Source organism: Ursus maritimus, unplaced genomic scaffold (genome assembly GCF_017311325.1).
Source record: "Ursus maritimus isolate PB19 unplaced genomic scaffold, ASM1731132v1 scaffold_19, whole genome shotgun sequence".
NCBI classification, from domain to species: Eukaryota; Metazoa; Chordata; class Mammalia; order Carnivora; family Ursidae; genus Ursus; species Ursus maritimus.
In genome coordinates this window covers 46452984-46480779 of record NW_024424341.1, presented here as the reverse complement: position 1 = coordinate 46480779, position 27796 = coordinate 46452984, and the positions used below count along the sequence as shown (strand labels likewise).

The 27796-nt window shown below is 59.4% G+C and overlaps 4 protein-coding genes across 4 annotated transcripts in view; 1 reads left to right on the top strand and 3 right to left on the bottom strand.

Annotated features, from left to right (window-relative positions):
- CNOT3 (CCR4-NOT transcription complex subunit 3) overlaps positions 1 to 4740 on the top strand; it is a 15001-nt gene extending 10261 nt beyond the window's left edge. The window contains exons 14-18 of the mRNA XM_040633885.1: positions 1769 to 1868; positions 1961 to 2159; positions 2405 to 2537; positions 3151 to 3276; positions 4457 to 4740. Of these exons, the coding sequence (XP_040489819.1) occupies positions 1769 to 1868; positions 1961 to 2159; positions 2405 to 2537; positions 3151 to 3276; positions 4457 to 4555 (657 nt within the window). The 3' untranslated portion in view covers positions 4556 to 4740. The remainder of the gene's footprint in view (positions 1 to 1768; positions 1869 to 1960; positions 2160 to 2404; positions 2538 to 3150; positions 3277 to 4456) is intronic.
- Positions 4741 to 4763: 23 nt separating this feature from the next.
- On the bottom strand, positions 4764 to 7898 carry LENG1 (leukocyte receptor cluster member 1). Its single transcript, XM_008701568.2, has 4 exons — positions 7713 to 7898; positions 6549 to 6728; positions 5679 to 5941; positions 4764 to 5050 (listed from the first exon to the last, which is right to left on the bottom strand). Exons 1-4 carry the CDS (start codon positions 7842 to 7844, stop codon positions 4777 to 4779), a joined length of 849 nt encoding a protein of 282 aa, XP_008699790.2. The 5' UTR covers positions 7845 to 7898; the 3' UTR covers positions 4764 to 4776.
- Positions 7899 to 8206: 308 nt separating this feature from the next.
- On the bottom strand, positions 8207 to 19826 carry TMC4 (transmembrane channel like 4). Its single transcript, XM_008701567.2, has 15 exons — positions 19670 to 19826; positions 18832 to 19045; positions 17329 to 17474; positions 16895 to 17127; positions 16689 to 16810; positions 11909 to 12056; positions 11184 to 11351; positions 10787 to 10950; positions 10400 to 10526; positions 10022 to 10119; positions 9552 to 9735; positions 9122 to 9252; positions 8862 to 9017; positions 8582 to 8660; positions 8207 to 8480 (listed from the first exon to the last, which is right to left on the bottom strand). Exons 1-15 carry the CDS (start codon positions 19746 to 19748, stop codon positions 8412 to 8414), a joined length of 2118 nt encoding a protein of 705 aa, XP_008699789.1. The 5' UTR covers positions 19749 to 19826; the 3' UTR covers positions 8207 to 8411.
- A 179-nt stretch (positions 19827 to 20005) lies between these two features.
- MBOAT7 (membrane bound O-acyltransferase domain containing 7) overlaps positions 20006 to 27796 on the bottom strand; it is an 11331-nt gene continuing 3540 nt past the window's right edge. Inside the window, exons 6-9 of the mRNA XM_040634397.1 lie at positions 27657 to 27789; positions 25452 to 25812; positions 23417 to 23593; positions 20006 to 21040 (exon numbers count right to left, since the gene is read on the bottom strand). Of these exons, the coding sequence (XP_040490331.1) occupies positions 20653 to 21040; positions 23417 to 23593; positions 25452 to 25812; positions 27657 to 27789 (1059 nt within the window). The 3' untranslated portion in view covers positions 20006 to 20652. The remainder of the gene's footprint in view (positions 21041 to 23416; positions 23594 to 25451; positions 25813 to 27656; positions 27790 to 27796) is intronic.

Here is a 27796-nt window from a genome sequence, read left to right as displayed (position 1 = left end):
CAGGAAGGAACCCAGTGCGGCAGCCCCAGCAGGGGCTGGAGGTGTGGCTCCATGCTCAGGGAACAACACAGGGGGACCCAGCCTCCTGGTGCCACTTCCTGTGAACCCTCCCAGCTCCCCGACACCCAGCTTCAGCGAGGCCAAGGCAGCTGGCGCCCTGCTCAACGGACCTCCGCAGTTCAGCACCGCCCCAGAGATCAAGGTGGGCCGCAGGCTTGTGTGTTCTGGCCCTGCCGTCTGCCCTGCACGTGCTTGGTGTCCCCTTCCTCCAGGTCTGCCGGCCACCCCCACCCCTTTGTGGGGCTCTGGCTCTCTCTCCCCCACCACCTGCACCCTTGCCTGACCCCAGGCTCCTCTGCCATCCTGCGCTCTGGGACTCTCCTGGGCTTCTGGTTGGACTTGCTCTCCTCCACTCTGGGTTCCCACCATCATCTCTGTCCCCGTGTCTCCTCGCTCCTTCACACACCCCACCATCCAGCTCGCCGCCCTCTTTTTCCCTTCTGAGGGACCATCTAAGTTGAGAGAACACTGACGTCCACTCTAGGCCAGGTGTATCATGCCAGGTGCACACACCTAGGTCCCACCTTCTCTACGGGAAGCTGAGCGGGACTGCACGGGGCTGGGGGCAGCACGTGCCGTGGACCCGCAGAGGTGCCTCGGACTTGGGGTGATGGCCCAGCAAGGCCTTGGGGGGGAGATCTCTAAGCTGGGAGAGGTGGGGGCCCGGTGGCAGGAAAGGCTAAAGGAGGAAGGAGTGGTTCCTTTGTGTGTCTCGTGCTGGAGTTCCGGGAGGGCTGCTGTCGGAGCGGAGGGAGAACGCTGGGGCAGGGCTCTGTAGACAGGAGGTGGGGGTGCGGGCTGGCTGCGAGGCTTTGATGGCAGGGTGTCCTAGAGAGGGCAGTGGGGTCCTGGCCGCCAGGGTCTGAAAGGGGGGCAGGATGTGGGGCTGACTTTCTGGGCCTGCGTTTAACCTCAGCTCCCCTGAGTAAGAGTCCGGGTCCACGTCCTGTGTGGCTGCCTCCGGACAAAGCAGGTGCTCGTAACTGTACCTCAGGTACGACAGGACGCTGGAGCCCTTGGAAGAGCGGGCAGCCCAGAGTAAGCCCACAGTTTAGAGGTACCATGGATGGGAATTTATAGAGTGTGTGTCTTTCTGGAGAAAAGGGTCCACCGGGTTGTGAGTGGAGAAGGGACAGAGAAGAATGTGGCTGGGAAAGTCCCCCTGGGGCCACTGAGAAGAGCACGGAGGGCAGGTGGCGTGAGGGTTGGGGTCAGTGAGGACGGGGAGATCGGGAGGCAGCACAGAGGCCTGGGGCCTGCAGGCTGCGCGGCGGGGCGGGCAGCCCTGACCGTGGCTCAGACACCGGCTCCGGGCATGGCTTCGGGCCTGCCCATCCGCCAGCAAGGAGCTGGGACGCTGGGGGTGGCAGGAGACTGCCCCATGGCCCTGCGCCAGCCGGACGCGGCCGGGGGGAGACGCAGCCCCCCTGCCCCTCAGCAGCACCCCACGGCGCAGCTGCCAGCGGAGCGGGTGCCGGTGTGCGCGCGGACGCCCGCTCGTAGAACCGCGTGCTGCAAGTGCCGCCTGGCCGGTCCTGCACTGCCGTGTGCTCTGCCATCTGCCGCACACCCTCCTGGTCCCGCATGTGGGGGCCCCACCGCACAGGCCCTCTGATGCTGCGGCAGCGTTCCGCCCACTCACGACCTGGTCTCCGCCGACCCCTGCTGGAGGCCGGGAGTGTGGGCGCCAGCTCTCCTCTCTCTGCAGGCCCCGGAGCCTCTGAGCTCTCTGAAGTCCATGGCGGAGCGGGCGGCCATCAGCTCCGGCATCGAGGACCCCGTGCCCACGCTGCACCTGACCGAGCGAGGTGAGGGTCTGGGCGAGGCGGGGCGGCCCGGGGCAGGAGGGGCAGGCCCCACGCCAGCCTCACCGGAGGGTCTGGCCCCGCACTCCCCACAGACATCATCCTGAGCAGCACATCTGCCCCGCCGGCCTCAGCGCAGCCTCCCCTGCAGCTGTCGGAGGTGAACATCCCGCTGTCACTGGGCGTGTGTCCCTTGGGGCCCGTGCCCCTCACCAAGGAGCAGCTCTACCAGCAGGCCATGGAGGAGGCCGCCTGGCACCACATGCCCCACCCCTCAGACTCCGAGCGCATCCGGTGAGGGGCTGGGACCCCCGGGCGTGAGGGAGGCGGCCCTGGTGGGGATTTGGTTCCCCGGTCCGGAGACGCTACGTAAAGCTTGCTGCTGGCCCTCCTGCAGGCCAGGCGCCTGAGGGGCGGTCCGAGGCGTTCAGTGTGGGGGTGACCAGGCACCCTGATCAGTGAGGTGGGGAGGCTGTGATCAGATCCTCGGAGCGCAGGGACCGCTGGGCACGGGAACAAACCCTCCTGTCCCTCCACAGGCAGTACCTCCCCCGGAACCCCTGCCCGACGCCCCCCTACCACCACCAGATGCCGCCCCCACACTCGGACACCGTGGAGTTCTACCAGCGCCTGTCAACTGAGACACTCTTCTTCATCTTCTACTATCTGGAGGTACAGCAGGGCCCCCGGGGCAGCCTCGGGCCCCCCGGCTTCGCCGCCACCGCCGCCGTCCCCCCTCGGGCTGAGGGGTGAGGTGGGTGCCCCACTGCGGCCACCGGGACCGCACCCCCTCCCCACCCCCCAGTCCTGCCCTCCCTGCCCCCCCCCCAGGCAAACCTGTCCCCGTTCCCACTTCAGCACAGATGCGTCCGTGTTGAGGTTGAGGGCTAGGTCGGTCCACTGCGGGGACCAGGGACCCCCGGCCCCGCTCCAGCCACCCACGGCTGTCCCCACAGTGCCCATCCCCGTGCAGTCTCGCCGGCCCCTTGGAGGCCACTAGGGACCGTCCCCTCTGCATGACCCCAGGGAGTCGCAGCAAGCCCCACACTCATCCTGCCTGGGGAAACTTTCCAAACTGCCTGTTCTCAGCTCTCAACATGCAGTAGTTTCTCTTCCTTCTCAAAGCTTCTCTGAAAGCAATTTTCTGCTGACCAGCAGTGGTATGTTCTGTGCCCCGGCCCCTCTCCCACGGGACCATCCAGCCCCCCCTCGGTCTACGGCGGGGCCGGGGTCAGTCCTGTGCCCCTCGCCCCCGCTGATCCCCAGCTCCGTCCTTCCTCCCCAGGGCACGAAGGCGCAGTACCTGGCGGCCAAGGCTCTAAAGAAGCAGTCGTGGCGATTCCACACCAAGTACATGATGTGGTTCCAGAGGCACGAGGAGCCCAAGACCATCACGGATGAGTTTGAGCAGGTGAGGGCCCCGCCCTGCCCGCCAGCTGCAGCCCGCACTGCCCCCCTCAGGCCCCGTGCTCTTCCTCCTCCCCTCAGCCTGCAGCTGTCATCCCTTAGGTCATAGTAGCCGCGGCGTCCCTGCACCGGGCAGGCTTCTTGCCACCTGGGAGCATGGGCTACTCCCCGTCCTGGCCCCCACGCCCCGCAGGGCAGGGGCTCCACACCAGACACGAAGGGGGAAGCCCCTTTTTCTAATGACTCCCCGCGCGCTGGTAATCAGAACCTCCCTCCCACATGCGGGCCCCACATGCGGGCTTGAACCCAGCTCCCGCTGGGTGACTTGGGCAAGGCACTTGGACCTGTCTCCGGTCCTTGTGTGTAAACACGGGTAGCAGACCCGTCGGTGCAGTTGTTACAGGAACTGAGTTAAGGACATGTAAGTACTTAAGGGCGCCTGCGCCGTAGTAAGTATCGTGGGGGTGTTTTGTTGCAAATAACTTTTAATTGCTATGTTCCACAGTGGTTTCTTCCACCAAACATTGGCCTGATGCCAAGTACCAAGCAAGGCCCTTGTCCTCAGAGAACTCGGTCCCCTCCCCTCGGTTCTTTCAGGTTCTTGGCAGCATTTCAGACATTCATGCAGACCCGGCCCCCTTCCCCGTGTCCTCTCGGACATGAACCAGATTCCCTGCCCCATGCTGGTTTGGGCCAGAGTAATCCTCCAAGTACATCTCAAGGCCTCACTCCTTCACAAATACCCACGCCACCACTGTCACCAATAAAACATCTGTCCCAACAGCGTGCCTGGATGTAGACTCAGCCTGTTCCGTTCTCTCAGATGGGGGAACGGCCTCAGGGTTGTGTGAAGACTAAAGGCTAGGACACAGCTCAGTACCGAGCACCCGCTCTGTGCTCATGCGCCGCCGCCGCGAGAAGCCACAGACACTGTAACCCCGCCTGGGGGTAGAGGCCCAGCTGTGGCCTCTCCGCGCCTCCCCGTCTCCTCTACAGTGGGCAGCACTTTTCCTGCCCGAGAAGAGCCTGGTGAGGGTGGAGGGAGATGGCCTGTGCATGCAGGGTGCTGGGCCCGGTACCTGGCACATCCATGGCCCTGAGCTCTGTCCCCTTCATCTGTCGGTGCGGCCTGGATCCCCGGCCACCTCCTCGTCCACTCACTGACCGCCTTCTCCCCCGGCCAGGGCACCTACATCTACTTTGACTACGAGAAGTGGGGCCAGCGGAAGAAGGAAGGCTTCACCTTTGAGTACCGCTACCTGGAGGACCGGGACCTCCAGTGACACCGGCCCCTCCCTCCACCCTCCCCTCCCCCCCGCATGCTGACCCCCCTGCCCAGGCGAGGGCCCTGCCCTGGAAGACTGGGGGAGGCCCCAGGCCACGGGGCAGCCCTCTCCCCCAGGAAGCAGCCCCACCCTGGGGGCCCGGGGGCGAGGGCTGCCCCCTCCTCCCCTCCCCAGTGAGGGACATTTTTTGGTAAACCTATTTTCATTTTGGAAAATATTTATGAATAAATAGTTTTATATGACGGCTGGCAGCTGCGGCCTCTCCTCTCCCCCCAGGAGTCAGTGAGCGCTTGGGTCTTGCTGGCAGGACGCCGGGCCCACTGGGGGTTGAACTGGGAGTTGTACCGCCTCCGCCGTTCATCTGCCTCTTCTTCGGGCTGGTCCTCCTGGGGGGCTGTGCCCTGGACGCGGGCCAGCAGGGCTTCTGCGCGAGCCCGTTCCATTGCTTCCCGCCGAAGACGTTCAGCTCGAAGCTGGTCCAGGGATGGGGGTCTAGGGGAGAAGAGTCAGGTCAGAAAGCTCATGGCCCCTGGAGGCCCCACCCTCCCCCCAAGAAGGAGCTGCCACCTGGAACCCTGCAGTGGACATGCTCTGGTCTGTGAGGCTTGGGGGTGGGAAGCTGGCTTCATGCTGCGCACAAGGATCTGGGACTCCCGTTACCCCCCGCTTCACAAACAATCGGGTGCCCCCTCCAGGTCAAGAAAGCCCACTGTCCTCAGGTGTGACAATGAGCACACCCAGGGCCTCAGTTTACCCTTCTGTGGAAGACCAACTGCTCAGGGGCTTGTCCTGCTAGGGACACGAACCTGCTCTGGCCCCATGGCTCTCAAACTCTGGACCCCAGAAAGCTTTACGTCTTAGTGGGTTTTTTCACTATTTTGCATGAAGCAAGGAGAAAACCTCAAAACAAGGCTACATCCCCGTCTGTCCTCGCAGTGTCTCCCGGGAAGCCATTGGACGCTTGAGACTGAGTGAACGTTCCTGGGGCTCTCAGGAAAGCAGGCTTGCCTCTGCGGACCGCCGGACGGGCACTGGGGTCCCAACAACGCATGCTGAGAGCCGCCTCTCCAGCTGCCCAGCCCCAGACCTGGTGCCCACACGGCCGGCCCAGCTTCCTTACCCCTCTGGCCGCTGCTTCTCCGGCCCCTCTTTCCCCTTTCTGCTGCGGCCACCATCATCACCGCTGTGCCGTCTCTTCCTCCTCAAATGTTTTTGCATCTCCCGCAGAGGGTCCAGGCGGTTCTTGATCTTTTCATCTGGACCTGGGCCTGGCTGGGGGGCCCCTCGCCCCGGGGGGAGCTGGTACCAAGGCGGCTGGGTCTGGGCTTCCGCTGCACTCTGGCCCAGGTATGTCAGGATGCCCAGAGCTTTCTCCTGCCTCTCCTGAGGGGGACAGAAAGTAGGGAGGTGAGGATGTCAAGTAGGTCTCCCCTTTGAAGGGCCCCCCATGTAACGACAGGACACCCCAGGCACCTGGACAGGCAGAACCAGCGTGGGCCGGCTCTGCCATGTGCCGAGGACAGGTGGGGCTCCTGCCCTGGGCACAATGGTGGGTTCAGTAACGAGCACGGGGAAACACGGGATGCAGCTGCTTTAAGGTTCAGAGGCAGGCAACTTTGGGGAGATAAGATGAAGACAAACCTGAAAGCAGCCAATAAGGCAAAGGAGTGAGGCGAGACGAAGGCAAGTTCAGGTTTGGTGGGAATCCCTGACAGCAGGTGAGCGACAGGACCCCAGGTTGTGATTTACACGGAAAGAGCTCCTTAACACTTCTCAGACCTCTACAGTCAAGGGGTCTGCACCTACCAGTCCCACAGCAAGGGGAAGGGGGCTCCAGCACCCCGTTCCAAGCCCCTGGATGGCAATAACCCACACCCCTGAGTGCTGTGTTCCATACTGAGTTCTCTGTATTAGCTCATTTCGTCACCCCCATTCCCATCAGTCACCCCCAGGCTCTTCCCATGACTGACAAGGTGGGGGGCCAGCTTACTTTCTCCTGTCGCTTTTCTTCTTCGTACTCTTTATTGCCTCTGGTCACCCCTTTCCCTTCCTCCAGCAGTTCCCGAAATAGGTCCACAGGGCCAGAACTCGGGGCTCCCACCTCTGCTGCTTCGAGCTCAGGGAGTGAGTTCTGGTGCCTGGCTTTCTTCCGTAGGAATTCTGTGCGGGCCTGGGGAAAAGAAAGTTACAGGCAGAGCATTTAAACCTAGACGTGACTCCAAGAACTGTGAGACTGATGCCAAGCACAGAGAACCCCAGTGTCGGTGCTGGGGGCTGGAAGGAAGGGGGTGTGGGCCCTGGGAGCCCAGCAGAGGCACCTGTCCCGGCCCAGCAGACAGTAGGGGACTGAGGCGACACCTGGGCTCGTACACTGCCTCTCGATCAACCAGAAGGGTTCCCAATCTCCGGTGACACAATAAAAACAGCTAGGAAGGCAGCCCAAGATACGAGAACAGGCGACCGGAACTACAGGCAGGGCTCCAAGTCATTGCCCCCGAGATGATGTGCAACCTCTGCTGACAAAAGTGAACTTCAGAAGCCCAAACCAGCTCCCGGCCAGCGGTGAGGACCAGACTGGCTAGAGGACTGCAAACTAGGTGCAAACTAAGAGATTAGAAATTACACAAAGCCCCTGGGGTGTGGGAGGAAGCAGGAAGAGGGCTCGCCCCACAGCGGAATGGGTAAGCGTCCCACTGTCCCTTCCCTGCACCATGGAGGACAGCGCCCTCTAAGCACGAAGGGTGCTTGAGAGGCCACAGGTCAAGCGCTCTGCACCGGGCGAGCATACAGTAGGCGCTCAACAGGACGGCTGTGCAGGCACACTAAACGGGTTCCGAGTTTCCTTGAACTGCGCAACGGTTCGTTTCTTCACCAGCCCCTACTGTGCCAGGCACACTCTGGCCTCGCGAACGACACGGGGGCGGGGGGTGCGGAAACCAGGGCAAGGGGGCAGCGCAAGTGAAGGGATGGCCGTGCGGGGCGGCGGGGGGACGTGCAAGTGGGAACGCGCAAGTGGGAACGCGCTTCCAGCCACGCCCAGCTCCTCCGGCCTCACAAGAGGCATCGCGCCTGCGCGCCACACCCGCTTCCGGCCCCTCCCCACACGCCTGCGCGCTCGACCCGGGAGTTCGGCCCGACCGAACTCGGAGTTTACCTCCTGCTGAGCGAGCAGCACCCTCCGCTCACGCTCTTTCTCCTCCTCTCGGGCCTGAGCCTCGTCACGCCGCACGCGAGCGACATTGTCCTTGTTCCGGACGTGCCAACTCTTCTTGGGCAAGATATTCATGGCGTCGTAGCCGTCCGCCGACTGGCAGGCCCGCCTCCGAGCACTTCCTATTGGCGAGACGATGCCCCTCCCTGTTGTTCCTGCCTCAGCCACGGATTGGTCCTGAGCTAATTGCCACGCCCCACCAGGTCCGTAGCAAGAGCTGATTGGCTGACACGCCGAATTCGGGCTGATGTAGCCTAGCGACCGCCTGTATCAAGGTTCTGAGCCCTTCACGTGTCCCCGCCCTGAAGCTACAGGATGTGGGCGCTGATTGGCTGGCATGCCCGTCATGTCTTCTCGAGGCCAATACATTTCATTGGCTTGTGTCCGGCTCTTCACCTACCCCCCCACCCGCCGCATGCAAATTACGAACAGTGCTCTGCAGCCTCAGCTGCGTTTATTGATACAGGAGGTTAACGGAAGAGTGAGGGACTTGGCAGGGTGGGGGAGATCAGGGCGTGGAAATGTCCGAATCCCAGGGCTCTAAGTTCTCCCATTTTACAGATGACGTGCCGGAGGCTTACAAAGGGTCGGGGGCAGGTCAGGACTGAAAGTGGGACATCGTCCTGACCAAGGCTAGGGAGCTCAAAGAGCCTCGTTGGCTGAGCTCAGGGCCACAGCGCGCTGTGCCAGGAAGACCTTATTCCGCGCCTCCTGAGTAAAGGGTAAAGAAAAGGGGAGGTGGTGAGACAGACCTTTCCCCCCTATTTCTTTCCATATCCAGGACCCCCTCCCATGAACCCGTTCTGGCTCACCGTCTCTATCTGGCGTTTGAGCTCAGAAATGAGACGTCCATAGGAGTTAGCCAAGGCCAGGGTATATGCCATCAGAATGCTAGAGGAGACAGAAATAGAAGCCAAAGTGCTCTTAGAATATCTTCAATGTAATGGCTCCTTAGAAACCAAGGATCTGGAGCCCCAGCCCCTCCTCCCTCAGACCCAGAGGTCCAGGCCCCCAACCCCCTCCTCCCTTATAAACAGGCAGTGGGGCCCCCAGGGCACACAAACTCGGACCCAGGAGTCTGGGCTCCCTCACCTGGAAATTAACAGAAGAGGCACAGCAAAAGCCTGGGTCCCAAGAAAAAAGAGAAAGTTCTGGACGGTCTGAGGGAGGCTGGAAATGGACTCCGGGATGGACGCCCAGATGGACGACTGCCCTTGGAATGGACCACACAGCTTAGAAGGTGGGATCCTGAAGAGGGGAGAGATAGGCAGTGTTCAAGGATGGCCAAGATTCAGAATCCTGGGTGAGGGCGGAAGGAGGGAGGGAGGGAGGCAGGCCCCTCTCACACTTACAGGAAGATGCTATAAAGCACGGGAACAGCGGAGATGGCCAGACCCAGGAGAAGGACCAAGGGGAAGAAGAAATTCGCTGTGGAAGCCCGAAAGGTGCGGGAGGCCGGGGAGCAGGTGAAGAAAAGGGTGAACTGTGGGGAGAAGGAGACACAAGACTCTGAGTCCTAACCTGTCCTTTTTCATCATCCAGGAGTCCTGGTCCCTGGCCCCTCCTCAGTCAGGAACCAGAAGTCCCTAGTCCTTTGCTGTCATCAGACCCAGGAATCCGGGTCCCCTCTTCCCTTGCACGGAAAAGTTAAGACGCCTTAAAGCCCTCCTCCCACAGCCAGGAGTCTGTCCTCCAGACCCCTCCTCTCTCAGGATCTAGTAGTTGGGGACCCTTGCTCGCATCCTCCTCTTTCAGGACCCAGGAATCCGCCATACTCCTCACCTTCTTCAAATAGAAAAGTAGCAGGAACTTGGCCGTGTTGAGCAGAGGTAGTAAAGGGCAGAAGAAACTCCCTACCCAGACCACCGTCTGCGCGTAGATGAGCCCGAGCACCTCGTCGGGCACCTGGAACTCCTGGGTTCCCACCACACGACCCAGTGCCCCAGGACAGAGGCCACAGAGCAGTCTGGGGGACGGGGCGGGGCAGTCAGAGGTGTGGCGGCCCCGTTGCCCCGCCTCTGCTGTCCCGCCCACCAATCAAGTGAACATATCTGAATAGGGGTGGAGCTTTCAAAGTCCTAGAGTGGGTGTGTCCAGAGGCCGAGGCCGGAGGGCTGATGGTAGGGGCGGGGCCGGCGGTAGGGGCGGGGCCAGAGGGAAGTAATTAGGTAATGGAAGGGGCGGGGTCTGCAGACAGGGCGGAGAAGCGGGCCTAGAAAAGGGGGTGGCACTGCGAGGAGCGGGGCTCTCACTTCCGAGGAAACTGGAGGAGCAGCATGACAGCCACGCCAGTCAGCAGATCAAAGAGCAGGAGTTTGTACATCTCCTGCCCCAGCCGAGTCTCCCAGCACTGAGGAAGGAAGTCATGGGGCAGAAAGACTTCAGGACCCAGGCACCTAGAGCCCCAAGCATCCCAGTCTCCAAAGTACAAGCATGTGAGAGTCTAACAATCCTTCCTCTGAGAGGGAAGGAAGGGGTCCTCAGTTTTTTCGAACATCCCTACCCTTGTCCTCAAGGAAAGGGTGTTCTAGCACCTTAAGCTCCTCCTTCCTCTCAAACCTGGAATCTGGACCCGCCTGGCTTCTCCTTGCTGTCAAAGACCCAGGATTTGGGGCCCCTCTCCTTCTCACCGGCAGTTCCTTGTAATTGTAGCCACAGGTTTTGCACTCTTTAGCCTCGGCTTGGCCCCCGCAAGTGATCTGATTCCAGAGAGAGAACAGCAGGACTAGCAGGGAGGCCAGGCGGAGAAACACAGTCCTGGCAAGGGGAAGGGAAAGGGAATCAGCACTGACCAGGACTCACCCTGCCCCCCACACCCCCACCCCCGTGTGGAACACGCTCACAATTCTTCCCACTTCACAGATCAAGAAACCTAGATTCTGTGAATAAGAGGCAGGATTTGAATCCAGATCTCACTGGGTCCCATATTCTGGGGATTTCCGAACCTTATGTACTAGAGGCAGTGTCTTTCAGACCAGACCAGCCATCATCCCCAGCACACCCCCAAAGGCTAGAACCTGAGCAGGATAAGAACAATCTGGTGGCTCCTGGTGTAGCCCTCCAGGGGGGCAATGAGCTTGAACACGGGTGGCAGCAAGAAGTTGACCCCAGAGATGAAGATGGACGGAAGGTAATCCACTCCGAGCTTTAGCAGTGGCATCTGTTGGACAAGGGTCACCTCCTAGGAGAGAGAGCGGACCAAGCAAAGAGAGCCTGGGGTTCTGGTCCTCCACAACCTTGCTAAACATCCTCCCCCAGCCTCTTCCTCCTTCAGCACCCCTAAGTCCAAGGTCCAAACGTACACCCCCATCCCTCCTCCCTAAGATCCCAGGAATTACAGACTTCATTCCCCTCCAACCTTGGAAATGTAAGTTGCAGGACCACAGGACCCTCCTCCCCCAGGACCCTCCACACCTGCAGCTCCACAGTGGCCCCTGTAGCCCAGTAGACTCCATAGAAAGCTGCTCCCAGGAGTGCAATCACCAGCAGATTGAGCAGGATCCGCACCGACCACACCCTGGCTTGCTGGCCCAGGGTCCGCACCGCAGCCTGGCGCAGCACCACAGCTTCCTCCAGCTCCACCTGAGGCCAGGAAAGATGTCCATCTGGGCTCAATTCCCCCAGGCCCTGCAGGTGGTTCAGAGCCCCCTGCTTGACCTAAACCGATACAGCAACACCCCTCTAAGAACTCCTACAGTCCTTGTCCCAGTTCCTCCATGGTCTTCTAGGGGACGATTTAGATCTCCCGGCCCCACCCCTCCACAGCCCCACCCAGCACCCCCAAGCCCCGCCTTCTGAAGGCTGAGCCAGTGCTCCACACCCTGCTCTCCCACGCCACGCCACGCCTCCAACCCCCGCCCAGCCCTCATGTCGGGGGCGGAGTTCCAGTTCTACTTTATCAAGCCCCTTCGGGCCCTGCCTATCCCTTCACCTTGTACGGAGGAGCTTCAGGCCCCGCCCCGTCCCCCGCCGCTTGCTTTTTTCTGTTCCCTTTGACATCAGGTATCCCTACAGGGGCGTCCTCCCAGCCCTCTCATTTCCCGAGGCTCGCCTCCTTCGAAGAAAGCTCCACCCAGCGTCTCCGAGCTCCGCCCCTTCGGGGGGCCCTCCCTGCTTGTAGACCCCACCCCTACGCGCACCTGCAGCTCGTAGAGGATGATGCGCTGGCGCAGCCGCACGTGCACGTCCCCGCAGAGGCCGAAGTCCCAGGCGGTGAACACCCGGTGGCTGTAGCTGGTCAGGGCCCCCGACTCGGCCAACAGCGTCTGTTTCAGTCCTGACACGGAGCTAAGGGAGGGAAGACCCAGGGCACGGGATGTGGAAGGTCAGCCGCGAGTGCGGGGACACCCCTCTTATGGGACACAGGGAATTGAACCCTAGGACCTTGGGCGTTTGGCGAGCTGCCACCTAGCAGAGAGTCAGAGACGTAGAGATAAAGATCAAGAGAGGGCAGACTCGGGAAGACAGCAGTACACAGCGACAGAGCTCCAGGGAGAAGGGCACGGGGACCCAGAGTGAGAAAGACGAAGACCCTGGGCAGAGACAGACACTTAGAGGGGAGACTGAGAGCCCGAAGGGGAAGGATTCAGAGAAAGGGGGACAGTGAGACGAAGGCAAGAGGACTAGAGAGAGGGGTCGGAGACTCAGAGGGAAGGACAGACGTCCGGAGAAGGGGGTGGGGAAGGCAGGCCCAGAGAAAGGAGGAAAGGGACTCAAAGAAGTGGGGCAAAGACCCAGGGAGGGGACAGAGAAGCAGAGAGAGGGAAAAGAAACGGAGAAAATGGGGCAAAGAAGGTCCGTATCCACCCTCACCGCCCTGGCTCAAGCCCCCGCCATCTCTTGAGTGGACGATTACAGAGGCCTGCCTTCTGGTCTACTTCCACCTGTACCCTCTTGAATCCCTTCTGCTCCTGGGCAGGCAGAACCTTCTTTTTATGCAGATTAGATGGTACTGCTGTTTAAACCCTATTTCACAGCTTCTCCTTGTTCTTGAAGTCTAGGCTCCTTCATAGCACAGCCAGCCAGCACGCACCTGATCTGGCCCCCAACACTTCTTGAAGCTCAAATCCTGTCCATCCTCTTCCTGGCCTTTCATTTCTCAGAACACTCCAAACCTCTTCTCACCACAGGGCCTTTGCATGTGCAGTTCCCACTGCCTGGAATGCCCAGGTCTTAGCTGCTCACCTGGCTGGTTCCTTCTCATCTTTCTGGTCTCTACCTACAGGTCACCTCCTCAGTCCTTTACTGACCGCTCCATTTACTGAGGATCCCCACCCATTCTCTATTACACCGGTGACAAACTACAGCACCAGTTTTTGTAAATAAAGTTTTATTGGAACACAGCCACGTTCACTCATTGACTTACTGTCTACAGCTGTCTCAGCCTTACAACAGCAGAGTTTGAGACAGAGACCGTATGGCCAGAAAATATGAACATATTTCCTATGTGGCCTTTACTTTATCAGGAAAAAAATTGCTGATCCCCGCTTATCATCTCTATCCTACCCCCCCATTTGTTTTCTATGTAGTAGTAGTGATCCCAAAATGAAAGGGCTGATTTGCTTTGTAACATAAACGTTGCTTTTTCTCTCTCCGTTTATCTCCCCTCCCGGACTGTGAGGTGCATCAAGGTAAGGGGACCCCCGTCTGCTATCCCTGGCACAGTGCCTGGCATTTAGGAGACAGCCCACTTTTTAAGTCCTTGGTTTCCTTCTTGACCACAGCCACCCCCTCCCCCACCACCCTCGGAAACTCCCCGTCTTGCCTGAATGCCAGTGTGTCCCAGATTTGTGTCTCCAGTCCAGACCCGTCTCCCGAACCCACGTCTGCAACTGCCTACTCACCTTTCCCTTCATTTGTCCAAAAGCCACTTCAGAATCCACCAGCCACAACGGCACCCCCCGCCGACCCCGCCGCTGCCCTGCTCTCTACGCTCTCCTGCTCTCCCCATCGCTGCGCGCAGCGCTGACCTCTGGGGGCTCCGCCGCAACACCTGGAGTGAAGCCTAACTACCCCCCTCACCACGCCCCACACCCAGTCATTAGCCCTCCGGCTCTACTCATCGTACATCCAGAGCCTCCCTCTTATACAAAGAACAAAACCGGCCGAAGCAGTCGGCGGTGTTAACAGAAAGGATGGGGCGGGGGAGGGTGGGAGCAGGGATGCGGTGACTTGAGATCTTGAGGGGCTTCTGGAGGCGCCATGTTCGAGTTCTTGATATGGATGGGAACATACCAAGCTCTCTTTTTCGCTTTCTGCATTTTTCCGGATAAGCGTGATGTTTTTAAAATGAAAACTATATATGCGGTCAACTAATATTTGACAAGGGAGCCCACATACTCGATGGGGGGGGGGATGGTCCCTTCCACAAATGTTGCTGAGGAAACTGGAGAGCCGCATGCAGAGAATGAAACTGGACCTCAGTCTTACACCACTCACAAAAATTAACTTGAAATGGATCAAACACTTAAACATAAGACCTAAAACTGAAAAAAGTCCTAGGGAAAAAAAAATGAGGGAAGATCCTTGACATTTGCCTTGGGGATGATTTTTTGGACAGGACACCAAAAGTACAAGCAACAAAAGCAAAATTAAGTGGAACGACACCACACATAAATCCTCTACAACAAAACAAGAAACAATACTCAGAATGAAAAGGCAACCTACGGAATAAGAGAAAATATCTGCAAATCATCTCTGACATTGGGGCTAACAGAAAAGTAAAAAGACCAGGGGCACCTGGGTGGTACAGCGGTTAAGCGTCTGCCTTCGGCTCAGGGCGTGATCCCGGCGTTGTGGGATCGAGCCCCACGTCAGGCTCCTCCGCTGTGAGCCTGCTTCTTCCTCTCCCACTCCCCCTGCTTGTGTTCCCTCTCTCACTGGCTGTCTCTATCTCTGTCGAATAAATAAATAAAATCTTTAAAAAAAAAAAAGTAAAAAGACCAAATACCATATTCAGCAGCAAAAAACAACTCAATTTAAAAACGGGCAGAGAAATTGAATAGACGTTTTTCTGAAGACATCCAGAGGGCCAACAGGTGCGTGAGCAAGTGTCCATCATCACTGATCATCAGGGAAATAAACACCCATCGAAGCCCCAATGAGCTATCGCCTCGCACCTGTCAGGGTGGCTCTCATCAAGACAACAAGAGGTGACACGTGTTCGGGAGGACGTGCAGAACAGGGGACCCTCGTGCACTGCTGGGAACGTAAATTGGTGCAGCCACTGGAAACAGTATGGAGGTCCCCCCCCAAAAAAAATTAAAAATAGAGCTACTGTGTCACCCAGCAATCCCACTTCCGGGTATGTATCCAAAGGAGATAAAAAGAGGATCTCAAAGAGGCATGTGCACCCGCACGTTCACCGCATTATCAACAGCAGCCAAGATCTGGAAACAGTCCGAGTGTCTGTCCAGCGGTGGCTAACGACGCGATACACACATAACAACGGATTACTCAACCACGAGAAAGAAGGACGTCCCGCCGTTTGCAACAGCGTGGATGGACCTTGAGGGACTGCGCTAAGTGGGACAAGGCAGAGCGGACACACACTGTACGACACCACTTATTTGTGCCATCTGAAAAAGCTGAGCTCCTGGGAGAAGAGTAAAATGGTGGTTACCAGGGGATGGGGACACGGAGAGGTCAAAGGGTACAAACTTGCAGCTGGAAGCTCGGGGCACCCTGACTACGGTTAAGATCACTATCATGTACTTGAAAGTGGCTAGCAGAGGAGATCTCTAATGTCCTCGGGAAAGACGGTTGTGCTGGGGAGGGAGGCCCCAGCTAACGCTAGGGTGCTAATCACGTTGCGATACATAAGCACGTGTGCACCTTAGCTTACACGATTTATGTCAATTATAGCTCAAGAAAGCTGGGGGGAGGGGGAATAGAAATTCAATGGAAAAAAAAAATCCAAAATTGACCACTGCCACCACCCCGCTCCAAGCCACCAGCGTGTACTGCCTGGATGGCAACAGCCGGGGAACTATCCCACCTGCTGGGGGCTTGCCCATCCCGTGCGCGCTTCCCTCCCTTCTTTCCTTCTTGCCTCTCCCTCTCCCTCCCTCCCTCTCTTCCACAGAGCCAGACAGGAAGTAATCCTTTATAAAACCCAAATAAGATCAGGGTGATCTGCTCAAGAACCTGCAGCGAGTCCATGTCACCCGGAAAGCAGTCTCGTCCTGTACAGAGTGCGGGTGCACCCCCGCCGCGGCGCGCTCCCCGCCTCCCTCCGCTCCGGCCCCCTGCGGCTGCCTGGCGCGCCCTCCACCACCACCCCCTGCTCCTGCCTTGCACGGCTGCGCCCTCCGCCTGCACCGCTCTTGCCCTGGGTATTCACTTGACCGAATCCCTCTCGCTCTCAATGTCTTTGTTCAGAGGTCTCGTCTCAAGGCGGCGACCCTGGGCACCTACTAAGACAGCAGCCCGCCTCACCTGCGAACCCGCCACGTCGTGGACTCGTTTATGGCTTATTGCTTATCACCTGTCTCCCCCTGGTAAACTGCCAGCTCCACAGGACAGGACTCGGCCGGGTTTTTGTTTGTTTTTTGCCCTGTTTTGCCAACTGTCTACAACAGTGGCCGGCACATCGTAGGGGTTTGATACATACGTGTTGCGGGAATGAACGAATCACCCCTCTTCGTTTCCTACAGAGCACCCTGCCCTCCAGAAAAGACGGAGTCACTTTGCTTGGCTAATCGCTTACCTTCCCCTCCCAGCCTCTAAGCCGCAGGAAGGACAAACTGCCCACCTCTGTCACTGGTTTCTAGCACGTACGACGCATTTTTAAATTTGATTTCAACTCCAACCGAGAAAAGGGATCACAGAGCAAGACTCCGGATTCCGGGGGAGGGCTCTTCTCCCACCACTAGCCCCCCCTCCATGCTCCCGGGGGCCCGGGGTGCGGCCACTACTCACCGATGGAGGATCAGCAGCAGGTGCAGGAGGCCGATGACGAAGACGGAGCACAGGTAGGTGACTGCCAGGTGTGGGCGGGGCGGGTAGAAGCCATAGAAGAGAGGAGACCATTCTAGAAAACCCTGCAAAGGGAAAGTGCACTGTGCGGTTGGGTGATCAGAATGGGGGGGCACTGAGCCTTAGAGGGGGGCCTCCCAGGGACGTACCTCTCCTGAGAGCAGGTTGAAGAGATGGGTGGGGAAGGTGACCAGGCCTTGCGGGTTGGGATTGTAGAAGCCGCAGGGTGAGGAGGTGTCCGGTCCAGGGGGACCAGGGGGAGGCCCTTCCAGCCAGGTGGGCAGCAGCGTCATGCAGGCCTGAAGTAGGGACGCCAGCACGTTCAGAAGCAGCAGGAAGCGCAGCAGGGAGAAGTAGGACTCGGTGCCCGCGCCAAACTGGCCTGCAGGGGATGTCAGAGAGGCCTGGGCTCCTTTCTGAGCCAGGAGTCCAGGCACCCCAGCCCCTCCTCCCTCAGACCTAGGAGTCCAGCCCCCCAGTCCCTCCTCCCTCAGACCTAGGAATCCAGGCCCCCAGCCCCTCCTCCCTCAGACCCAGGGAGGGGGGACCCCGCCCCAAGACACCAGCCTCAACCCCACCGCACCCCCGATTCTCTTCAGCGTCCACGCCCAGGGTTGCAAGGCATGCAGGCCTGCCTTCATCTTCTCCTTGGACCGCCGAAGTCGCAGGGCCCACAGCGTGGCTCTGGAACCCGATCCCTGAGCCACTTGGTCCCTGGCATGGCTCTGCCTGGTAGGGAAACAGATTCAGACACAGACTAGGAAGGGCCCAGCAGCCCCAACTGGACACCACGCAAATGTAGAGACAAGACAACGGTGGGACCAGGAAGTGAACTGCAGTATATCGGGAACTCAGACTATTCCAGAACAATAGGAAGAGACACAGCCAGTGCATAGAAGCCAGGCAGGATCCGCAGACGGCAGGGATGTGTGGACGGAGCTCCGGAGCCCACACACCCTGCTCTCTAGGGACGCACTCGCCGGTGGCAGGGCTCTACGGGACAGCCGGGGAGAGATCGGCAGAGAAGTCTGGGAGGGGATGCTGTGGGGAGAAAGGGGGTGATGGGGGGCAGGTGGGCTGCTCCCGGGTCCCGCAGAGCTGTGCCTCTTGCCCTACACGGAGTGGGCCTGGGATCCCGTGACGGGAATACGCTCGGTGTGTACACAGTGTCTTGTACACTCTTCTGCAGGCAAACATCAGAAAGGAAAAGTAAAAAAAGATAGAAAAAAGGAAGGTGGGATCCTGTGATTTATAATAAGAAATATATATCTGGTTTTTGTCCCTGTTCCTGGCAAACCCTTGGGATGCCCTAAGTGCTGAGATAGAGGTGACTTTTGGGCCCCAACTAAGAGCGGGGGCTGGTTGCCAGGGGAACCAGCCCCGTGACTGGAGGGAGAGGAACAGGCTGGGGGCTGAGTTCCATCTCCAATGGCCAAAGATTTAATCAAGCATGCCTGTGTGACAAAACAGCCATAAAACCCCAAAACGATGGGGTTTGGCGAACAATTTCAAGACAGATGACCCATTTCTCGGAAGGGCCTTGCACTGGCTTCTCCTGGGTACAAATGCCTAACACAGGTATCCCACACGGCCCCCAAGTTCCAGTGCTGGGCCTTGTTTTTAGGAAAGACCCACACGACTCTTGGCTTTGTGCCCAGCAGGTTAACGAAACGGTTCGCAGGAACGCTGTCCTTCGGAGAGCGGGGGAACCTCTAATTGTTGACCGAGCTGCTCAGCCCATTCACCCTTCACCAGCCCTGCAAATTGTGTGGACCGTGTAGACCGGGAAGGGAAAGAAGAGTCAGGAGGCAGAGATGGACATGACACAGAGAGGAAAACATGACGAATGGATTTCAGGCACAGGGAGAAACAACCAGAGCAGAGAGAGAACGCGAACCCGGGTGAGGGAAGAGTCCCGGAGGCAGGGAGACAGGACTCCTTGGAGTCCGAGAAGCAGAGACACAGGCCGGGGGCAGAGAAGCCAAGAGAAGCAGGGAGAGACAGACGACTGAGCGAGAAGCAGACACAGCGCCCACAAGCCAGAGGATGGCCCTCGCCTGGAGGGGAAGCAGGAGGGGAGCCTCACCTGTGTGCCCGGCGGGCCTGCATGGGCCAGGGCAGTTCCCGGGACGGGAGGGGCTCCTCCAGCTCCTTCTGGGCAGCTTCTGCGATGGCCTGGATGTTCCTCTCTCCATCTTCTTCCTCCTCCTCCAATGCCCCCCATGGCACAACCCCAGGGCCTCGGTAGCGAAGGGTAGCAGCACTGGGGAGCTCATTCAGCACAGAGGAGAGCGACGGGCCTGGGGCAGGACAGCAGGGGGTGGGAGCGCGCGGGAGTCCAGCCCCCAGCCCTCCTCCCTCAGACCCAGGAGTCCAGACCCCCCCAGCCCCTCCTCCTCCCTCAGACCCAGGGGTCCAGACCCCCAGCCCCCTCCTCCCTCAGACCCAGGAGTCCAGGCCCCCAGCCCCTCCTCCCTCAGACCCGGGGGTCCAGCCCCCCAGCACCTCCTCCCTCAGACCCAGGAGTCCAGACCCCCCCAGACCCTCCTCCCTCAGACCCAGGAGCCCTCTCCTCCATCAGACCCAGGAGTCTGGGCCTCATGCCCCCTCTGCAAGCACCCAAATGTGGGCCCTCTCGGCCCCTCCTACCTCAGGACTGAGGAGTCCACTCTTCAACTTCCTCTTCCCTCTTTTTCAGGAGTTTTTGACCCTGGCTCCCCTCCCCTGAGACTGGAGTCTGGACCTCCAGACTCCTCCCCAGGACACAGGAGTCCCAGGCCCTGGTTCCCTTCTCCCTCAAAAAGCCAGGAATCAAAATCCCTCCCCCTTTTGCCCTCTGGACCCTGGAGTCCAGGCCTCCATTCCCTGCCTCCCTTAGGCTTTCCACCAGCCCGAGGGGCTGGACCCCCCTCCCACTCCCCCACCTGCTCTGGCCTCGCGGGGTGCCAGCAACACTCCAGGGGAGCCCCAGGCCTCCGGTTCCCACGTCGGTTGCTCTTCCATGGCCCCGGTGAAACTGTGTTTCCGTCTCTAGCGGCCAGCTGGGTGGGGACTGCCCCAGGGAAGTACGGGACCCGGCAGGTCCGTACCTGGCCGCCAGGTGGCTCGGGGCGGGGAATATCAACCAGCAGGGCAGCTGCTCCGGAAGCTCTCCTGGGAACTGAAACCCCCAGATGCCGGTGTGTCTCCCAGGAGCCGGAGCACATCACATCGCGGCCCTGAGAGCCCACAACTGTTGATCACCCCCAGACACACGTACGGTCTTTGTGAAACATTTTATTGGGGTTTTTTTTCACACATTCTGACCCTATTTTAGGCCAGAGAATGACAAGCGGGTGACAGGAGTGCTGGGGCCCTGAGGCGGCTCTAGTGGAAGCTGCAAGAACCATGTCCAAAGGCCAGCTCCTCGGTGCCTCAGTTTCCCCTTTATGAAATGCAAGGGTTATGTTCCCTTCCAGGCCTGAAAGACTGTTCGACGAAAGTGCGGCAAAAGCGTTGAGAGGTTCCGCCGTCCCAGAACCTGCCCTGCAGCTCCCGCCCCACACCACGGAGCTGGAAAGGGGGAATTTGCCCCAGAAACCCTGTGGCCCAGGGGCCCCTGCTAGGGAGCTGCGGGATGCCTGGACACTGGAGCTTCTCCTCTGGACAACACCTTGAGTTTCCAGGAGGGAAACCGGCTTCTGAGCCCTCAGGGCAGGCGGCAGGGGAGCAGGGAGCGCCCCTCACTTGCTGCATCGGAGGCGGGGGACAGAGCTGAGGAATGGGAATCCTCTCCAGGCCCCCAGCCAAATCCAGCTCTTTCTGGGAAAGGCGATAGCAGCCTGGTTCACGGAATTCCCAGGGAAACCTTGGTGGCTGGACTGACGGGCAAAGGGAGAGTCAGGGCAGCCAACTCCTCCCTACTCCCCTACTCCTCCCGGAGCTTTTCTGGGGCAAGGCTGGCGGCCTGGGGCGCCGTCTTCCTCCGGCTGGGGCTGCCCCCACCCAGAGCCAGCCCCAGCCCCAGCCCGGCCACGGCCAGAACGTGGATGCAGAAGTAGATGGAGGCCCAGTACCGGAGGGTGTCTCCCAGGGAGAGCAGCACAAAGCCCATGCACATGTAGTCGTAGGCGCGCATCTTCAGAAACCAATGCGCCCAGTCCCAGGCCTTCTGGCCCCCGGCGCTGAGCCGTCCCCGCAGCGCTGACTCCAGCCGGCCCTCAGCTGCCAGGCACAGCGGGATGGTCAGGAAGCTTAGGTAGTAGCCGGGGTGGAGGCCGTGCCAGTAGGCGCTTAGCAACATGGTCCAGGCGCTCCTGGGGGAGGGGCTGAGATTCAGGATCCAAGAGTCCAGCGCCCAGCCGCTCCTTCCTCAGACCCGGGGGTCCAGGCCCCCAGCCCCGCCTCCCTCAGACCCAGAGTCCAGCCCCCCAGCCCCTCCTCCCTCAGACCCAGGAGCCCAGCGCCCAGCCCCTCCTCCCTCAGACCCGGGGGTCCAGGCCCCCAGCCCCTCCTCCCTCAGACCCAGGAGTCCAGACCCCCAGTCCCGCCTCCCTCAGACCCAGGAGCCCAGCGCCCAGACCCTCCTTCCTCAGACCCGGGGGTCCAGGCCCCCAGCCCCTCCTCCCTCAGACCCAGGAATCACTACTCTCTCTTCAGGAACCCAGTTAATCCCCTTATCACATCTCTCCTTCAGACCCATGAACCTGAGCCCCAGCCACTTCTTTTGCAGATCAGTGTAATTTCTGATTCATGAAGACTCAGTAATCTCTACCCATGTTCCCCTCTTTTTATGGACCCAAATACACTCTGTGTTGAAGACCCACAAATTCAGGCTCTGGTCCCCACTTCCGTGGAAGACACAGAAATCACAGCAGGCTCTGCCATGGACTGTGGCCTGGGGTAGGGCTCCTCGTCTGCGGGTCTACAGAAAGGTGAGCTTTCTTTCCGGTCTGGTCATCTCCCTAGGGGGTTACTTGCGGGCGTGCGTCTCAGCCTGGTTTAACGCTAGCTCATGAACAAAACTTTTTTTCTTTTCTACCTATGGTGAAGAAAGAAGTCTCTGGGTTGGGAGCATTCCAAGGATGGTCCCCAACAGGGGGAAGCAGGGCAGTGGGGCGCACAGGAATGGCTCCTGGGCACCCAGAACTCCACACGGGCCCACCCGAGCTCTGGGCTCGGGTCCTACTCTGCTCGCCCCGTCTGGCCGCTCCTCACTGCAGTGAATGCTCTCCAAAGACCGATGCCCCCCTCAGCCCTTCCCCCTCTCTGTCCTGCATCTGTCCAGCCCCTCCAGCTAGCTTTCACTTCCGCCCTCAAGGTTGCTAGAGACTTCCTCCTCCCAACCCGCCCAACCCGCGCCTCCGTTGGACTGAAGCGTCTGACATCATGTGACACAAGAGAGCCCTCCTTCCTCCTCGAAACACTTGGTTCACTTGGCTCCCTTCTGGGAAGGAGCACGTTCCTGACTGTCCTCCGGGCTCACGGGCTGTGTCTCTGCCGGCTCGTCCGCGTCCCTAGACCACACCAGGGTTTCTCAGTCTCAGCACTGCGAACATCTGGGGCTGGATCATTCTGTGCTGTAGGCGGGCTGTGCCGGGCCCCCCAGGATGGATGCTAGTAGCCCCCGCCGGTTCCAGACGTTACCGGATGCCCCCGGGAGTGTGGGACAGTCGCCCCCAGCTGAGACCCTCTGATGTAAACACCGGAGCGCCCCGGGCTTTGCCCGGATGCTCGGCCTCTCCCTGATGCTACCTGCATGTCCCTTCAGACGCCGACCTTCGGCAGAGGCGCCAGCGTCACATAAGAACGGCCTGGCCAGTAGCCCCAGGTCACCGACACTAGACCCGTCAGGCTCCCGCACCCGACCTACTCCTGCCGCATCTCCCGGTCCCAGGAATGGCCCTTCGGTGCCCTCCATCACCCACAGCCACCCCCGGGCGTCCTGCTTCATCCCTGCGCTTCTCATAGCCACGTGCGCTCCGGGCCAGACCCCGACCTGGCGCCCGGCACTCGGGCTCCCGAGCAGCCATCAGGCCTGGCTTCATGACAAGGCTGTGTCAGCGGCACCCTGACCTCATCTGCTGGCTCTGGGAAAGCTGAGGGACACTCGGCAGGTTACCTGACCTCTCTGCGCCTCCGTTTCCTTGTCCTTAAAACGAGGATAGTAAGTCCTACGTCCTAAAGCTGCAAGCATCACGATGTCTGGCACGAAGCTCCCATCAAGAAACACCAGATGAGTGATGAAAGAAAGCTAATGTATCGTGACCACTCACCTGGCGGGCCCCACAGTGAGGACACGTCCCACTTTATCTCGCTTCGTCCTCACATCAAACTATGGAGCAGGTAACAGCATTACCCCATTCACGAGTGGAGGAAATACAGGGCAGCTAACTCATTAAGGTTTCTCTGTAGCTGGCAGGGCCCGGATTCCAAAAAGTCTGGCCAGAGTCCATAGGACTCAGTACACTGCTTCTGTCGAAGGAGGCTGACTTTACAGAGGTGGAAACGGAGGCCCAGAGAGGGGGAACGATTTACCCCCAGAGCAAGGTGAATCCATTGCGGGGCAAGAGCCTCCAGAAACTACAACTCCCAAGATCCTCAAGGGCGGAGGCCCGGCCTGGGAGCCGGTGGGCAGCCCCAGGCGCTGCCGGGAGGTGCAGTTCCGTGGTTTCCCCGGGCAGGCGGCTCACCTGAGCACATAGGAGCGGGCGGGCGCGCTCTTGTAGACGTACTGCGCCAGCCACCACTGCACCGTCATGTTCCAGTACCGCATGCCGTCCCGCACCCGCACGCAGAAGTCCGTGCCGTAGCAGTCGATGTTGCGGATGGTCTCATAGTCGTACTCCAGGGAAGCCGCCTTCTCCGGACTGGGGGGGTGGAGGGTGAGGGTGGGGGACAGACATGCAGCTCAGCCAGGCCCCCTCCCAACGCTGGCTACTGTCCCAGCCCCGCCGCTCAGGAGGGGATCACGGCCAGGCAACAGCTCTGGCTGCCACGTTTGCCAGGGCAACAGGGGAGGGTAGCCCAGGGGGAGCCTCTTCGGGGAGGAAGACGGGTGGGGGGCACAGTTCACCGACAGTGGGGTCCTTCTCCTTTTGGTAACGGGGCTGCAACAGCAATGAAAGGCCCGGAAGGGCTACAGTTGCTAAGCTACCAGTCCTTAGCAACCTGGCCCTTCACTGGTCTCAGATGTTAGAGAAAGGCCATTCCTTAGCAACCAAGCTCACTACATTCCACGAAGCCTCCAAGTGTGGTCCCTTCTAAGTTGTCAAGACACTGTTGTTGCTAGCGAAGTAGCATCCCTAACAATGAGGGGGTCTGTGGTTGCTAGGGAGATGTTCTAGACCCATGTGACACCTGGATGGTCTCTGTCGCTAGGGAAAGTGCATTCCTTAGCAACAAGGCCTAGGATGTTTAGAAATGCTTCCAGAAAGGGCCCTTCCTGGCTATTGGTCCCTATGATTGTTTAAGAAGTGTCATCTCCAGCAATACGGTGGTTCCTGGATCACTGGTGCCAACAGCCCCTGCAGTGGCAAACATCCCGCACCCACCGGTACTATTGGTGGCTTCTGTTAATGGGACAGGAGCCATCGACTAAGAGTGGCACCCAGCAGATTTAGAAAAGCCTTCAATTCCTGCTTGACATTTTCTGGGAGGCACCCACTCTAGTAACTGGAGATGCACCCGTGGTCATTAGGGCAGTGGCTGAAATTCGTGTGGAGGTGCCGCTTCTCCCTAATGGAGCGGCGGTCTGTGACTACGAGGGGATGGACCAACCTGAGCAAGGAGGAATTCATAATTTACATCGATGGGCTGCTCCCCCCAGCCTTAGCCCCAGGCAGAAGGCCACCCCTGGTTGCCAGGAACAGTGGGGCAGTCCATTCCCAGCTGCTGGGAGCATCATTTCCCTAGCAACACAGGCGCAACACTTCCTTAGCAACAAGATGCCCCTAGTTACGCAGTGTGACCTACCTAGCAACTAAGAATGGGGTGGGAGGGGGGTGTAGCATTGCTAACAAGGTCAATCCATAGTTACCAGGGTACGTCCTTGGCAACGGTAGGAAAGTGACCTGCAGTGGCTAGGAATGGTGTCCCCTCTGCTAGAGGACAGCATGATCAAGGATGCCATTTCTTTAGAAAATGCAGGCTGCTAGGACATCCCATGGTTGGGGGGGGGCGGAGGTATGCGGGCTTCTAGCAACAAAGGGCAGTCTAGGGGGTGCCATTTACATAGCAATGAAAAGCCAGTCCTGTGGCAGGAAGGGGCAGGCCCTGGGTGCTAGGGAAGCGCTTCCCTAGCAAAAAGGGGCAGTATAGTTGCTAGGGAACCATTTCCCCAGGTGGGCCCCAGCACAGCCCAAAGATGGTATCCCAAGTAACCAGGAACAAGAGTTACTGGGGTGACACGTCCACGGTAACAGAGCAGTACGGTAACAGAGCAGTACGTGGTCGCTAAGAGACCACCTTCTTTCTCCTAGCAACAGAGAGCAGTCCGCCATCCCAAGAGCTGACAAGCAGTAGCACAAGGGGCAGTGGGAGGTCCTGGGAGTGCCGCTCCCTAGGACAGGGGAAGGTGGGCTGTGGTGGCCAAGGGGCGACACTGCACTGACAAGACGTGGTGACCCCGCCCCCCCTGCTCCCCGCTCTCCTCCCTGCTAGGGGCAGGGCCAGCCTGTGGTGATGGGGCCTGCCGGGTCTCGGGAAGCCTCCCTCCCACTGCCTGACCTGCTGGGGGGTGGGCATTGGAGGGTGGGGCCGCCCCCGGCCCGGGCTTTGGCGGCCACGGGGTAGGCCCCGAAGCCGGCAGCAATGCAGCCGCACTCGGCTGCAATCCAGGCCACGTAGAAGCGCATGCGGAACGCGAAGAAGACGGGGACCATGTAGAAGAGGCGGGCGGGCAGCGGGCGGGCGTAGAAGGCGTCCTCGCGCACAGCCTCCAGCGGGAAGAGGTGCGAGGACAGCAGGAAGAGCAGCCCGAAGAGCGGGGCCGGCCAGGCTCGGCGCAGGAGGGGCCGCAGGCTGGGCACGGCCCCCGGGAACGGCTGTTCCAGCCAGTCCAGGTACGTGCGGTAGCGGAAGAACGGGCCTGTGCGGGAGGGAGGGAGGGGCAGCTGGTCAGAGACGCGTCCGCGGGAGGGTGGCCACAGCCCGGGGTCTGGAGGCCGCGGGCCTGAGACTGCGGAGCGGGGGTGGGGGGGGGCAGGGGAGAAGCAGAGACTGGAGGGGGTGAGGGTATGAAATCCGGAAAAGGGGAGGGAAACTCAGAGAGAAAGGGACAAGAAGCCCGTGAGTCGGCAGGCTCTTGATCTGAGGGGTCCTGAGTTCCAGCCCCATGTTGGGCACTGGGTGTAGAGGTTACTTAGAACTACAATCTTAAGTGCAGTGTGTATACACAATGGAGTATTACTCAGCCATCAAACAAAAAAGGAAGTCTGGCCATTTGTAACGATGTAGATGGAATCTGAGAGTATTATGCTAAGCGGAGTCAGTCAGTCAAAGACAAACGCCATATGATGTCACTCATTTGGAATTTAGGAAACAAAACAGATGAACAAAGGGGAAGGGGAAAAAAGAGAAAGGAGCAAACCATAAGAGACTCTTAATGATAGAGAACAAAATGAGGGCTGATGGAGGGAGGGGGTGGGCGATGGGCCGGATGGGGGGGCACGAAGGAGGGCGCTTGTTGGGACGAACACGGGGTGTCGTACGGAAGGGAGGAGTCACTGAATTCTACCTCCGAAACCAGTATGACACTTTGTGTTTAACTAGAATTTAAATACGAGTTTGAAAGAGAAAAAGCTAAAAACAGAAAATAAAATCTTAAAAAAGAGAGAAAGAAACCAGAGAGGGGAAGTTCACGGGACTGAGAGAGAAAGAAAGAGGACAGCCAGCCAGATCGACAGGAACAAAGACCTAGAGAAGGGGGGCTCCGGAGACAAGTCTCTGAGAAAGACGGGGACGGATGAGCCAGACCCCGAGGGCAGGGGGAGCTCACGAGGGAGGCGGTAGGACAGTGCTTCTGGAGAGGAAGAGGGTGGTGTGAGAGTCAGAGGGCCGCGGGCACGAGGTGCCCAGCCTTGCAGGCACTGAGGCCTGGGGGTTCTGTTCTAAGAGCTAGGAAACCACCACAGGCTGGGAAGTGCTGGACTACGGTTTCTTTGCATCCGAGCAGGGCAGGGACTGTGGGGGTCACTGATGGAGAACAGCAAACAGCTGGAGCGCCTGAGATACGGTGATGACCTGGCCTGGGGAGGGGGCAGTGGGATTCACAGAAGTGACAGCCTTCCAGATCACGCAAGACCGGACAGAGTAGGATTCTATTCGCAAATGATCAGAATGGGCAACTCTGTAGAGACAGAAAGCCGACCAGCGGTTTCCAGGGGCAGATGGAGGTTTGAGGGAGGACAGCGGAAGGGCCCAGGCTTTCCTTGTGGGGTGACGACCTGTCCGACAATGACGTGGTGTTAACGGCTGCATGACTGCGACCGCACTGGAAACGAGTGAACAGGATGTAGTTTCCAGGGGGTGAACATATCGGTGACAGTCCGGTAAAGCTGCCATCGAAAAGAACCTTCTGGGAGGTCAACATGAATAAACAGTATGCCCTGAGGCCAAAGTGGGAGCGTAACGTGAACGAGAGTACTTGTTCTCCGGGCGGCAGAAACACCAGGGTCGTGCAGACCTCTCTGCCCCACCTGCTGCGCGCTCCCAAGGAGCCACACGGCATCTCTGAGGCCGAGAACAGCCGTGTCTACTCTGGACGGCCAGTGTGAGTGTGAGCTAGAGCCAGGCCTCGACGCTCGCCCTCAGAGCAGCAGATGCCAGCACGGAGGCAGGAACACCGAACGGACACCAAACTCGGGGTGCGGAATGGAGACAGAGGGTGACGAGGGGCAGGGAGGCAGGCCCGGGGGGGGGGGGCACGCTCACCTGTCATGATTCCCACGTAGCAGTAGCTGTAGCTGAGCGTCTCCATCAGGGAGGGAACGTCGGGCAGGAGCCCCAGGCTGGGCCCCTTGCTGAAGCCAGAGGCCATTTCCTTCCTCTGGGCCAAGTGCAGGTCCTGAACT